This window comes from Aplidium turbinatum, chromosome 9 (assembly GCF_918807975.1).
Source record: "Aplidium turbinatum chromosome 9, kaAplTurb1.1, whole genome shotgun sequence".
In the NCBI taxonomy this organism is placed as follows: Eukaryota; Metazoa; Chordata; class Ascidiacea; order Aplousobranchia; family Polyclinidae; genus Aplidium; species Aplidium turbinatum.
The window spans coordinates 21,662,076-21,675,822 of NC_137480.1; the positions used below are offsets into that span (position 1 = coordinate 21,662,076).

The 13,747-nt window shown below is 36.9% G+C and overlaps 1 protein-coding gene across 1 annotated transcript; it reads left to right on the forward strand.

Annotated features, from left to right (window-relative positions):
* Window positions 1-11,409: 11,409 nt before the first annotated feature.
* LOC145776788 (coadhesin-like) lies at window positions 11,410-13,538 on the forward strand. The gene is made up of 4 exons (XM_082588014.1): window positions 11,410-11,747; window positions 12,457-12,600; window positions 12,750-12,880; window positions 13,339-13,538. The coding sequence occupies exons 1-4, from the start codon at window positions 11,410-11,412 to the stop codon at window positions 13,536-13,538; spliced, it is 813 nt and encodes a 270-aa protein (XP_082444140.1).
* The last annotated feature ends 209 nt before the right edge of the window (window positions 13,539-13,747 follow it).

Sequence of the window (13,747 nt, forward strand, 5' to 3'; positions counted from 1 at the left end):
AATTGATCGAAATATTACTGGTAAAGCTGTGCAGTTCAATTTCATTACCATCATACTTGACGATGCTAATTTACTACATTTGCAATACGATCTGTTTTGTACAATAGTTCGCACAAGTCATATTTTTTGTGACTGGAATTTCTTGTCTTCGAAGAATTTTGATAAGTTAATTTTTTCTCAATGCAATGACGAGCTGCATGTTTTCATTTTCAATAAACAGTGCCTGGATGACATTATGACATTATGTGCTTCCATTTTCGCTGATAGGCATTACTTTCACAGATCAAATGTTTATACTGTTTCAACGTCTGACGACGGTGAACCGCTGTAAAGCGGCAGATATTTACTGCGAAAGTTTTGCGTAACAAAAAAAGCATTCATTCAAGAGGAATGCAATTTGAAACAAACGCTTGACTTTCTTAGGTTGTATCGCAACACCGCTGAACGTTGTATCGACATAAGCAAAGTAACTATAAGCTGTTAGCACTCGCAATGACACTATACTGCAGTGGTTCCCAACTTGGGGTTCGTGGACCCCTTGGGGATCTGTGAGAAAGCATTTGGGGGTCCGTGATTACCTTGATGAATTTTAGAGAAAAAAAATATACTTTGTTCTAAGTTATATGCACGAATAGAGCACCAGCTATGCTTGGGAACAAATCCGGATTTGCTGCTTTAGTAAAAAACGAAGCTCCTCTCATGGTTGTTCCCCATTGCTTCTTGCACAGGTAGCCTACGCCTTAGCAGCAAAAACTTTACGAGCAAGTATCAAGAAAATTCTGACGAATTGCGTGAAAGTCGTTAATTTCATCAAAAGCAGAGCTGTAAACCACCGTACTTTTAAAGCGCTCTGTCAAAAAGTAGGGTCAGATGACGGAGTACTTTTGTAGGCTGTCATTCTGAGGTACGTTGGTTATCTAGAGAAGTTTTAAAACGACTGCAGCAGCTAAAAAATGAACTATCAACTCTTTTGAAAGCAAAAGGAAGTCCCCTCTCAAAATTGTTCGAGAGTAAAAGTTTTCTATACGGCATGGCCTACTTTGCCGATATTTTCGGTCATATTAAGAATGTTAATCGTGGCATTCAAAGACCAGGTGTGACGATAACTGATGCAGCTGAAAAACTGAAAGCGTTTTTAGCCAAGTTGCTGGTTTAGAAACGCAGATTGGAAGCAGGAAATTACGCTAACTTTCCAATGTTAGAAGATCTTATCTTGATGGATGAAACTCAAAGAGAATGTACTCTTTTGATCTCTATGAGAGAAAAATTTTGCGCACACTTAAAACCCTGCAAATCTCATTTCAACATTTTAATTTAGAACACCTGCCGAACGAAGTTGAAACATGGATTCGAAATCCTTTTCTTTTTAACTTAAACAACATTAGCGATGACGATCTCAGTAAAGATGACCTAATTGGTTTGAGATCAAAAGAGTTATTACGCATTGAGTTTCATTCAAAAACTGTGGAAGAATTTTGGTGCTCACAACTGCAAACCTACCCATTCTTGGCAAAGCAAGCGATTATTGTTTTGTTACCATTCATAACCACTTAACCTTTGCGAGGCAGGATTCTCAGCTCTTGTTACAATGAAAACAACATCGAAATCGCCTGGACAGTGGACGTTGAAGATGACATGCGTGTTGCATTGTCAAAAACTCAACCGCAGTTCAGTCGTTTAGTTCAGGAAAGGCAACAACAACCATCTCATTAAATTTGTTTACGTTGAAAAAGTTTCGGCATGGCACTTTGGGTAACCTTAATATTCAAATACTGCTGACATTTCTTGAACAATCCATTTAATTTCTTATTTGAGCAATTGTTTAACCTGACATTTTCCGCAAGAGTCACAGCGGCAATGCAATATGACACCGTTCAGTAGCTGAGTAGCATAATTATTACAATAGTCAATAGTAGCCTACTGTGATTGAACTGACTCGTGTGAAAATAAATTTCTTTGCAATAGTCAATATAGTATGTTAATTGAGTTTCAGGCAAAATTTAGGTAGGGGTTCGCAGAATAAATAATTTGTCTAAAGGGGTCCGTGACAACAAAAAGGTTGGGAACCACTGCATTATAGGGACATAGCAAGCTGTGCTTATTTCTCTACGATGAGAATTAGGTCAGGACAAGAGCGGCAAACCAGAGTTGACCTTTCGCTGCTTGATATTTGAGCAAACAAATTATATGGTAGATTATAAATATTAGTGCAATTTCTTTGTAATGTAAAAAGGCCCAAAAATGCCCTATACTTACGAGCAAAAGTAAATTTTTATTTAGTTTACCATTACTCCATGGTGTAATTTAAAAATATGCGTTCGAACGGTCAATTTTGAAGCTATTTTCGGGAAATTAGAATAAAAACCGACTTTCTATCGTTTTTTCATCTCAAACACATTATTCCAATAAATATGTTGGGTAAAATTTTAATTTCTATACGCACAATACACATGGCTATTATCTTGCAAAATATTTTGGCTCTGTGATTTTCATAGCTCCCGTTATTAGCGATTAATTAGCACGGGGCTAAAATAGCCCGTGTCGAACTTTCAGCGTACGAAAACAGCTCGTATATTAAGATAGATTTAAGCAGTCGCTAATGATGACCGACTTACTTGGTTTGGTCTCTTTTATCCATATAAGTGCAGCCTTTATTGCAAACAGTTCGGCACTGAACACAGATGCGGATCTATTAATTGTGAAACAGCGTTTTATTCCATGGCGGTTTACAAAAAAGGAAGATCCGATTTTCGTGTTGGTCTTGGATCCGTCTGTGTATATGTTGAGAAATTCTGAGTAATTTTTTGTGAGGTGCTCAGCGACTATTCCAGAGATGGCATTCGGATGGTCAAGCTGGGAGGTTTCAGTTACAAGGGTGTAGTCAGTTGTGGGTATATAGACTTCCCAGGGTGGGATAGATGGTTCTTGGATGAGGTTTACGGTAATATTCGTGTCTATTGTCTCGGTGAGGGAATGGAATGGTTGATAGTTACTTGTGTTGATCAAATTTCTTGGCAAACTTTTCTCGAGGATGTCATGTGCTGGGTGGCGTAAAAATGTCAGAATGTGGGCTTTGTAGTTTAGACAAAGTTGCTCGTATCTAAGTGACAAGGGTAATTCATTGCAATAGTGTTGTAGGTTTGAAATTCGGGTACTTTTCATTGCTCTGGAACATATTCTTACAGCTTCATTTTGTAATGTCAGAATTGGTTGGAGTGTGGTTTTGTTTGTGGCAAAATATGCTTCCATACCATATTCAATAACCGATCGTATTATGGCTCTGTAGATGCAAAGCAGTGCTGATTTTCCTGCTCCCTAGCAGTTTGTGCCTTTCAGTACACGAAGAACATTTAGTCTTGATTTGGATTTTTCTGCAACATGTTTAGCATGGATGCTATACTTTCCATTTGACTGAAATGTGATTCCAAGGTATTTGTAGTCTTTTTTGATGGGGATTAACGAATTTTTTATTTCGAGTGTACACGGATCATATTTACGTTTGTTTGTAAAGAGCACAACCGCTGATTTGTTTGCGGAGATCTTGAAGCCCCATTTATCACACCAGTCTTTGGTTTTTGAAAAGTCAGATTTGATTATATTAGACAGAGTTGAGATGTCTTCTCCTGTTTTCCAAAAACAGAAGTCATCTGCAAAAAGTGCTGTAGAAGAAGTAATTGAGTTTGGTAAATCGTTGATCGCTACGTTGAATAGTAATGGACCAATAACGCTGCCTTGAGGAATTCCGTTTTCTAGTTTTCTTGTGGTAGAAAAAGCTTTAACAACCTTGACTTGAAAAGTACGATTTGACAGGAAAGATTTGATCCAAGATAGCATGGCTCCTTTGATCCCTAAGTCATATAGTTTTAGGAGGACTACGTCGTGATAGACCATATCATAAGCTTTCTCAAGTTGAAGAAATACTGTTTGTACTGATTCACCGCAAGATAAGGATTTTTGGATGGTGTCGTGGAGTCTGATAATATCATCTGTCGTTTGACGTCTTTTTCTGAATCCCGACTGTTGAAGATGAAGAAGATTGTTCTGTTCTAGATACCATCTGAGGCGATTAGTTACTATTTTCTCCATAGTTTTGCAAAGGGTGCTGGTTAAAGAAATTGGTCTGTAGGAGGAGGGTATACCCGTTGGTTTGTTTGGCTTATGAATTGGGATGATGATTGAATGTTTCCATTTGAGTAGCAGTGTACCTGTTGATCAGACGTAGTTAAAGAAGTCGAGGAGGATATTCAAACTGCAAGGGGGTAGATGACATAACATTTGATAATAAATGCCGTCCGCTCCGGCGGCAGTGTTTTTATTACCTTTAAGGACTGTCTTCAACTCGTTCATTTTCAGGGGTGAATTGTAAGATTTGTTGTAGAAATGGGTTGCCAGTTTTGATTGTAGATTGTTCGAAATTGAAAGACTGGAATTTTCACGAAATGTTTTTGAATAGTTAGTTGAGCTGCTAACTGAGAGAAATTGATCTGCAAGGATGTTGGCTTTGTTGGTATCACTTTCTACTTTAGTGGCAAGAGTGAGAATTCTTTTGGTTTCCTTTATGCCTAAAAATTTTTTAATAATTTTCCACACTTTGTCAAGCTTTGTTTTACTATCGAAGGAACAGCAGAAATTTTTCCAGCTTTCTTTTTTTGCTTGGATGATGGTTTTTCTGGCAATTGCCCGGAGGCGTTTAAAGGCTTAGATGTCTGTTGAGTGTCTGGTGCGATGAAGACGTTGTAGTGCTATTTTTTTTTTCCTTACTGCTCGTTTACAATCGTCATTCCACCATGGAACGCCGTTTAATTTGAATGGTTTGATTGTAGGAATTGCTATAGACGCGCAGTGTTGGATAGTTTCGGAGAGGTTTTGGTTATATGTATTTATATCATTTGAGACAACAGAAGAATTTAGATTTTCTTGGCATAATTTGGAATACTTTGCCCAATCAGCTCTTTGGAATGCCCATGATGGTACAAACTCTGCATTATCTGAGGAAGAAACATTGACTGTAGTAGCGATTATGCAGTGGTCACTACCCAAAAATTCATTGATGACATCGGTGATGCATTTGTGACCAAGGGAAGTAGAAGCAATAGTGAGGTCTAAAGTGTTCCATCGGTTTTCCGGCTTATTTAAAGACATGTGGGTGGGAACAGTGGTGTTGAGGATTACTGCGTCACGATTTTCAACTAGTTCAAGTAGAGCATACCCTCTATTATTGGTTTGGTTTTGGTTTGGTTTTGAATCTTTATCCTCGGACTGACAAAGCCTTGATAGGTTATTCCTGGTACTTGTTCGCATACTTGTAGAGGCACTTGACGCAGGGCCGGTTACCGAGATTGGCAGAGTGAAGTTTTCCGATTGTTGAAGTCTTGTTGCGGAGAAATTATTCCATTCACTAGGTGCCGCTGAGTGGAGAGCAGTCCTGAAATGCGTTGCTCAAACGGGCATTGAAATCACCGCAAATTAATAATTTATCATGGTTAGAGAAAATACAGTATATTTGGTCACCTGCAAATGAGTTTGTCGGTGGGTTATATATACTGCATACAGTTAGGTGTTCGATTTTAATTGCAATAATTTCCAGCCGTGGGTCTGTATCCGTGATGGGTAGCTCTCTAAAGGAGATATTTCTTTTAATGCAGATTCCGACACCACCTCCTTTTCCCAAGTAAGCAGGTCTGTCTTTTCTGTAGAGATGATATCCATTAATATTAGGGGAGTATTTAGGTGTTAGGCGTGTTTCTTGTAAGCAAATGATATCCGGTGGCGTTTGTGAGCTTGCTATTAGTTGATTCAATTCCGGGATTTTCTTATAAATTGACCGACAGTTCCACTGCCACACTGTGAGGAACATTAAATTATTAGTGATTTTAGCATGTCCGAGTTTGTTAGGAATCCCATTCTAGAACCTGCTGCATCGGCGATAAATTGAAAAATGTCAATTTATTTATTTTGGCTTTGAGCAAACGTTGTCTTGGTAATCACTTCTGCTAAAAAGGCAAGAAATAGGATTGGGTTATTTATAAAGTGGCCGCTCTCGTTTCCTACATTTGTTGGTTTAGAGGGTCCGGGTTTTTCCATTGTGACTGGAGTTATATTTATACTGTCAATAGTTTGGTTAGAGGATAGGTTTTTATTCAATTGGCTTGTTTTAGTTGTGCTTGCTACAAAAGGAGGGAAGTCCAGAACATAACTTGGCATTTCTGTATTTACAGCTCTTTGCTGCTTGCAGGCTTCAGCATATGTTAGGTTCTTAGTGGTTTTCATTTTCTGAATGGCTTTTTTTTTTCAAGTACTTGGGGCAGTTTTTAGAAATAGCGACGTGATTTTCACCACAATTTGAGCATTTTACTGCTATACTTGGGCATTCATCATGCTTGTGTTGTTCACCGCATCGGAGACATTTGGTTTTAGATCTGCAGAATTTTGCTATGTGTCCAAAGCGATTGCAGTTGTAACATCTTAAGGGTTTTGGAATGCATTGCGAGACTCTAAATCGTTGATAACTTATTTTTATTGAGTCTGGTAGTAATTTGCTATTGAAGATTAATAATACAGTAGTAGATGCAATTAGTTCAGACGAGTCAGAATTTCTTTTATTAAACCTTTTAACCGACCTTATGTTCGCATCCTCCAGCGCCGCAAGAATATCTCCATCCTCCATGCCGAGAGGAACATTATATATTACTCCAATTGCTCCAGGTGGTCTTTTGGCATAGGCGGTGATCGGAATGTTGATGGTGTTTCCATCCGTCAGTGTCTTTGTTTTGAGGATAACCTCTATCTGGCTTGGGTTTTCATTTATCTGAAGTCCTCCATCTTGTCTTGCTGAGCAGGATTTGTATTCGCCTATTAGATATTGCAGACATCGGTCGATCAGTATCGGCGAATGTTTTTTTTGCTCTGGTTGGTTCGATTTCAATATGACTGTAGTAGTATTGTTGCCATTTTCGTCTGGGTTGTTTTCCGTTTGGTACTCCTCTTCGGAATGCATTCGTTTTCTTTTTAGAGACGGCGTCTCCTTCTTGTTTTCTGGGTTGTCTGTCTCCAGTTTGGTTGAGTTGATATAAAATTGAGAGCTCAAACTTGTATTTCAAACTGCACCTTCCTTCTTGTTCTGCACCGCGCAAAACACTTGCTTCTCTGGGCAACTCGCAAGCAAAAAGTCGGTTATGCTTACCAGAAAAAATCTCACACCAACCAACAACTAGAGAATCCTATTTCGATAGTCCTCTCTACCAGTCAACTAAAGAATGAACTCAATGAATGAATGAATGAACGAATCGTTAGTTTCAAATGACCACAAAAACCTCAGTCATCGCGCACGCAGCAGTCCTTGCGTCGCCCTTGCGTCGCTCAGGTACGCGCACAGTGCTGCGTATTTACCATTACGTGGCGTCTCAGGGGCATCACATGGATTATGTCTTTACACTACATTCAGTAACTACGGTAATATTACGTCACAAAAACCCATTCTTCTGGCTAAACTTCGCAACAAGTAAGCATGTTTGTGGTGTAATAATAGCATACAAAATCAATGAAGGTTTATAAAAAGCTTAAAAATTATTCTAGAAATGCAAGAGTGTAGAATCTTTTTAGGTTAGCAATAGCACTTGCGCAATGCTTGTACAAAAGATTATCCTAAGAAAATAATTAAAATTAACCTTAACAGCTAGTAAGATTTTCTCAATTAAAACAACGTACATAAATGCCCAAAACACAAATGCCCACAACAAATGCACATTTATAGCGCTGACGATGAAGACAGTACAGTTTTCGAAACGTTTACTTGCTGAACATGAGTTTAGCGGCTTGGGCTCTTTATTTTTTGATTAAACTAACCAGGCACTCCAACTATTTTTGCTTGTAAGAAGAATTTATTTCGCAATAAACTGAAATGAAAACGGTAGCGATATTGTTGACAAACACAGGAAAGTGTAAAACTCATTAGCGAGAGGTGCTTATCTTTCTTGTTATGATCAACTAACATCCTGGAAAAAAAATTTTCAAACAATAGATACCTGTCAATTGATTCGTTTCAGATAGAAAAGGCAAAATAACTTTGTTCAAAAAAAAAGTTTCCGTAATGCCCCAGCAAAACATTATTAAAGGTAAGCTGGATTCAAAATTCAATCATATGTTGACTGTTCCAAGGCAAAAAAAATTTGAAAAACTTGAGTGTCGTTGTTTGGTTCAACTTTTTTCTGTTTAAAATTTTTTTTAAATAATTTTGTGATTTTTTTTTTAATTTTCTTCAAATTAATCAACATGCAAATTAATTTAGAGCAATGTGTGGTATCATATAGGGACGGTATATTACGGGACGCGCAACTCCGTTGTTCCTTCAACATTAGAAGGGTCAATTGCCAATTTGACATTTCTTTTACGCTTTACTGCAGGCTTGCTTTCAACTAAAAACCTCTTATTACTTCAAAACCAACTTAACTCTTTTTATATAACCCATAAAAAGTAAAATATTTTGTAAATTTGAAAAAAACCTAACCCTTCTAGTGTTGCGGATAAGCCAAAAGCGGATGAAGTTTCGCATCCCTATGATCTACAATCCCTAGGTTTCATATAGAAACTCATCTCGTTTCTTGTTAAAAATGCATGCAAAAAAATTGTTAAAGCATATACAATATAAACAAGTCATCCTGACAGTATTGTGACTTGTAAATAACTTGAACTATTGATCTTGGCATTGAAACGACTTGTTTACTATTAAGTACTTGTTCAGTTTGCATAATACTATCGCGATAAAATTACAGCTAAACACATCTGGATAAATTGAAAAGTTTATCAATTTTTAATCTTAAGATGATTGTTTTAATGTTCCAAATTGTTAAATGTAGAAATCTTTATATTCAAATTAGAAAATGTTTTAGAAATTTAATCCAAACCTTTTCGGACTTGTGGAATATTTGAACCAATCACGTGGTTGAGAAATGAAAAGTTTTTTTCTAAAAAATTACAACGCGCTTTGATGTGTGAGTTTAAATGTGGTCTTCATGCAAAAACAACTTGACTCACTTGCAAAATAAAGAAAAAAAATACGCAGACACAGCGATGGGCGTGATCTTGATCGTGAAGGTGACTTTTATTTTGGTGATCTTCATCTTGTAAAAAAACTGATTTTGCATAAACGCAAATGTGTGTTTCAGACAAGGTTTGTTTCAGCTAGCTTTAATTGGGACACTTTTAAAACAAACAAGCAAGCTATATAATGTCAAAGTTAATCTTCCATTTGGTCATTCTTCTTGTGTTATGCATGTTGTCTTTATCTACAGCTTGGTAAGTTAATCTATTTCAATAAAACTAATTGATACCAAATAAACTACGACAGTCAACCATGAGTAAACATTACATGCTAAACATTACGTACTAAAAATTACATGTTAAAGTTTGTCAAACTGGTCTTGAAGAGTATTGTACAGTTTTCTATAGCAACAAAACTACTTTCACCAATTTTCTCTTTCATCAGTTTAAACTGGCGGATTGAAAATTGAAGGATTACAAACATATTGATGTTGATAAGTTTCAAGTTTTGAGTCAATGGTTAAATAATTAGCTAGATTCTTTGGTATTAGATTAACCCTATCTTAGTACGAGCTGTTTTCGTACGCAGAAAGTAGCCTACTTCACGGGCTATCTTAGCCCGTGCTAATTAATCACAAATAACCGGAGCTATGAAAATCACAGAGCCAGAAAAATTTACAAAATAATAGCCATGTGCATTGTGCGTATAGATATAAAAGTTTTATCTAACAAATTTATTGAAATAAAGTGTCAGAAAGTCAATTTTTATTCTAATTTTCCGAAAATAGCTTCAAAATTAACCGTTTGAACTCATATTTTTGAATTATAACATAGATTAATGCTAAACTAAACAACAAATTATTTTTATCCATAAATATAAGGCAATTTTGGGCGCTTTTACATTTCAAAGTAATTGCACTAACATTTATAATCTACCATATAATTTGTTTGCTCAAATATCAAGAAGCGAAAATGTCTAAAAAACTTCATGAATTTGTCTAGCCACCTAAGACGAAATGCTTATGGTGAAGGGCAGAAAGATAGAAAAATGACCAGTGTATGTTTAGAAAATTTGCAAAGAATAAAAAGTAAAAGTCAAGGAATTTCACATTTCTAGCATATTTCCTTCTGTGAAATATTTCACTAATAGAATGGGACGTCCTCATAAAACCACCTGTCGCTACAGATAGAGTTAACCCAAAAAAAACAAGACTCTTATCATCCTAGACTTTTAGCAGTTATTTATTTTTACGCAAACAATGCTAAACAATGCAATACAATGCAACACTGAATAATGTAATTTTAAGAAAAACACATCACGAAATTTAAAATGTTTTATTCGAAGGTGGTGGCCAAAATGGGGACATAAAAAACACAAATGTCACGCTGTCCACTGCAACTGGGCAGCTTGGGGAGCTTATAGATCATGCTCTGCTTCATGTGGTAGAGGCACCCAATACAGGAATAGAGGGATTGCAAGACACGCAAGTTGTGGTGGTTCAGGCTGTCATGGCTCATCGCGTTCTTCTCGATCATGTAACCAACGTTGCTGTCCAGTTAACTGTAAGCTGGGACCCTGGAAAACAATTGGTGGCTGTTCTGCGACTTGTGGTGGTGGTATGCAGAGGAGATGGAGAGATGTTGTTGTTCTAAACAAATGTGGGGGCACTCCCTGTGCTAATAAAGATGACAAACAGCCTTGTAACACACAATGCTGTCCAGTTACTGTAAGCTGGGACCCTGGAAAAAAGTTGGTGGCTGTTCTGCGACCTGTGGTGGTGGTATGCAGAGAGAAAAGAGAGATGTTGTTGTTCTTAACAAATGTGGAGGAACTCCCTGTTCTAATAAAGAAAAAATTGACACAAAGCCTTGTAACACACAATGCTGTCCAGTTAACTGTAAGCGGGGCCCTGGAAAAAAGTTGGTGGCTGTTCTGCGACTTGTGGTGGTGGTATGCAGAGAAGAAAGAGAGATGTTGTTGTTTCAGACAAATGTGGGGGAACTCCTTGTTCTAATAAAGACAAAATGAACACAATGCCTTGTAACACACAATGCTGTCCAGTTAACTGTAAGCTGGGACCCTGGAAAAAAATTGGTAGCTGTTCTGCGACTTGTGGTGGTGGTATGCAGAGAAGATGGAGAGATGTTGTTGTTCTAAACAAGTGTGGGGGCATTCCCTGTGCTAATAAAGATGAAACACAATCTTGCAATACACAATGCTGTCCAGTTAACTGTAAGCTGGGACCCTGGAAAAAAATTGGTGGCTGTTCTGCGACTTGTGGTGGTGGTATGCAGAGAAGAAAGAGAGATGTTGTTGTTCTAAACAAATGTGGGGGCACTCCCTGTTCTAATAAAAACAAAATGGACACAATGCCTTGTAACACACAATACTGTCCAGTAGATTGTCGCTGGGGATCTTGGAGTGATTTTACATTTTGCTCTGCATCTTGTGGAGGTGGAACAAAGAAAAGGACTAGGAGCATAAAATCCAAATCAGTTTGCGGCGGATCTGAATGCCTTGGAAAAAGCAAAGAAACAAAAACATGCAACCAGCAAAACTGTCCCATTGATTGTTTATGGTCGGATTGGAGCGAATGGGGAGAGTGTACTGTGACTTGCGGTGGAGGAAAAGAAACGCGAACAAGAAGCATTGATGTTATGGAACAATACGGTGGAGAAACGTGCCAAGGAGATGACAGCCAAACAAGGTGAGGCAAATAATATTGAATTCTTGATAACTTGATTGTTTGAATATGCTTAGTTAAATAGGTTTGTCGCAACACTGTACAATGAGATTAGTTATATTTGCAAAATGTCGTTGAACATCGTAAGAGTACGAACACTTTCAAAAACATTTTTCATTTAGTTCAAAGCATTGTTAAATATGATGTATTTCTAGAATTGGTACTCTATATACACAAACAATGTTTAATCACCAAAAATGTAGCCTATCAAAGAATGCATGGGCAAATCAAATTTAGAGTAAATTTACAGAGTGCTCTAATCAAAGCTTCTAATTTTTAGAAATTGCAATGAGAAATGCTGTGCCGTGGATTGCATCTGGGGTGATTGGAGTTTGTGGACGGCTTGCTCGAAATCTTGTGAGAAAGGTCCGATCATTTAAATAATTGAGTGTGTTACTAAATAACCTAACTCTTTTGTTACCTAACATTTTTAAATTTTCTGCAAAACTTTTTAACAAGTTTTAAATGGAAATTCATTTTTCTAGCAGTGACGTTTTTTTTTAAACTTCAATGTTAGATTTTGCACACATTTGTTGGACTTTGCGTGGTTTTAAAGCACAATGATTGCTTGTCTAAATGTACTCTAACAATAGTAGTAGAGCAAATATAAATTTAGTTTAATAAAAAAAACAAAAAAAATTTGCATAAAACAACAAAATCTATTTGTCTCCAGGTTCACAGACTCGTCAAAGGGAAATTCTTACTCCGCAAACGTGTGGTGGAAAAAATGCAGTGGCAAATTTACAGAGAAAAGAATTTGCAACGATCTTTGCTGTCTTGTAGATTGTGGATATTCAGAATGGTTGGATTGGGGAAGGTATATGAAATAACAAAGCCTGTTTCACGGCATTGATTTTTTAATTTCGCTGAATTATTTTTTTTGATTGTACGTGGAAGTTTAGGAGTTCAAAGCTTTGAGCATGTAGAATTTGTACTAGCTTTTATTTTTATTTTTTATTTGCTTAGCTGTAGCAAAACATGCGGAGTCGGAATTCAACGCAGAAGACGTACGGTTGTAAGAGAACCTTTTTGTGGAGGGAACAATTGTAGAGCAGACCTTGTAGAAGAACTGGAATGCAATGCTGGCTGCTGTCCAGGTTTGTCAAGAACATAAATTGCAAATAAATAAAGAAAATATTATTGCCAAAACACAAACCACTGATTTTCAGTCACTCACAACAGGAGGTATCGGTACAGTTATTATATTTTGTAGATATGATGCAAAAAGAAAATACAAAGATGTGTCGTTTAAGTCCATTCTGCTAAAGACACATACTCAGTACTCACTCCTTTTTTACATATTGCAAAAACTTTCAAGTATTGCTCTTCATATTTGATATAAAATTTGATAAAATCATAAACAGTAGAAAGAGAATTTTCTTTTGTGTACAAATACAAAAGATGTTTTTAATATAGAACGCTTTGAATGATCAATGTATTTAAATACTCACAAAAAAACTTTTCTATAGTGGCTAGCCTACGCCAAATCAGTTGCTAGAATTATTACAAGCAAACAGACTTAAAGATTAAATGGGACTTTCATATCATATTTTAGTAAACTGCAAAGTGACCGAGTGGGGAGATTGGGCTAAATGTTCTTCAAGTTGCGGCTCTAATGGCGTTCAAAAGCGCACACGTTCTGTTTCTATCCGGCTATCCTCAATGCTGTTCCGTAGCATTGCTATCCTCAATGTTACGGAACTCCATGTCCAAAAAACACTGAAGAAATGCAACCCTGCAATAGAATCTGCTTAAATGGAGGAAAGTTGAACAGATATCAAAATTGCTTGTGTTCTTCGGGCTGGTCAGAAACATGTTGTGAAAAAGGTAACATTGTACTACAGAATATTAAGTTAACGCAGCACTTTACAACAAAAAAACATATCACTGTGACAGAAATATAGCTTAGGTCTATAAAGACTTTTTTTTTGTCATCCACAAACTGCATGCTCAACACCCAAATA

Excerpts from the sequence above, each read along its gene's own strand:
- LOC145776788 (XM_082588014.1), top strand. The coding sequence starts at position 11,410 with ATGCCTTGTAACACACAATACTGTCCAGTAGATTGTCGCTGGGGATCT. Across the intron at positions 11,748-12,456 it reads GGAGATGACAGCCAAACAAG|GTTCACAGACTCGTCAAAGG; the intron begins GTGAGGCAAATA and ends ATTTGTCTCCAG. Across the intron at positions 12,601-12,749 it reads GAATGGTTGGATTGGGGAAG|CTGTAGCAAAACATGCGGAG; the intron begins GTATATGAAATA and ends TTATTTGCTTAG.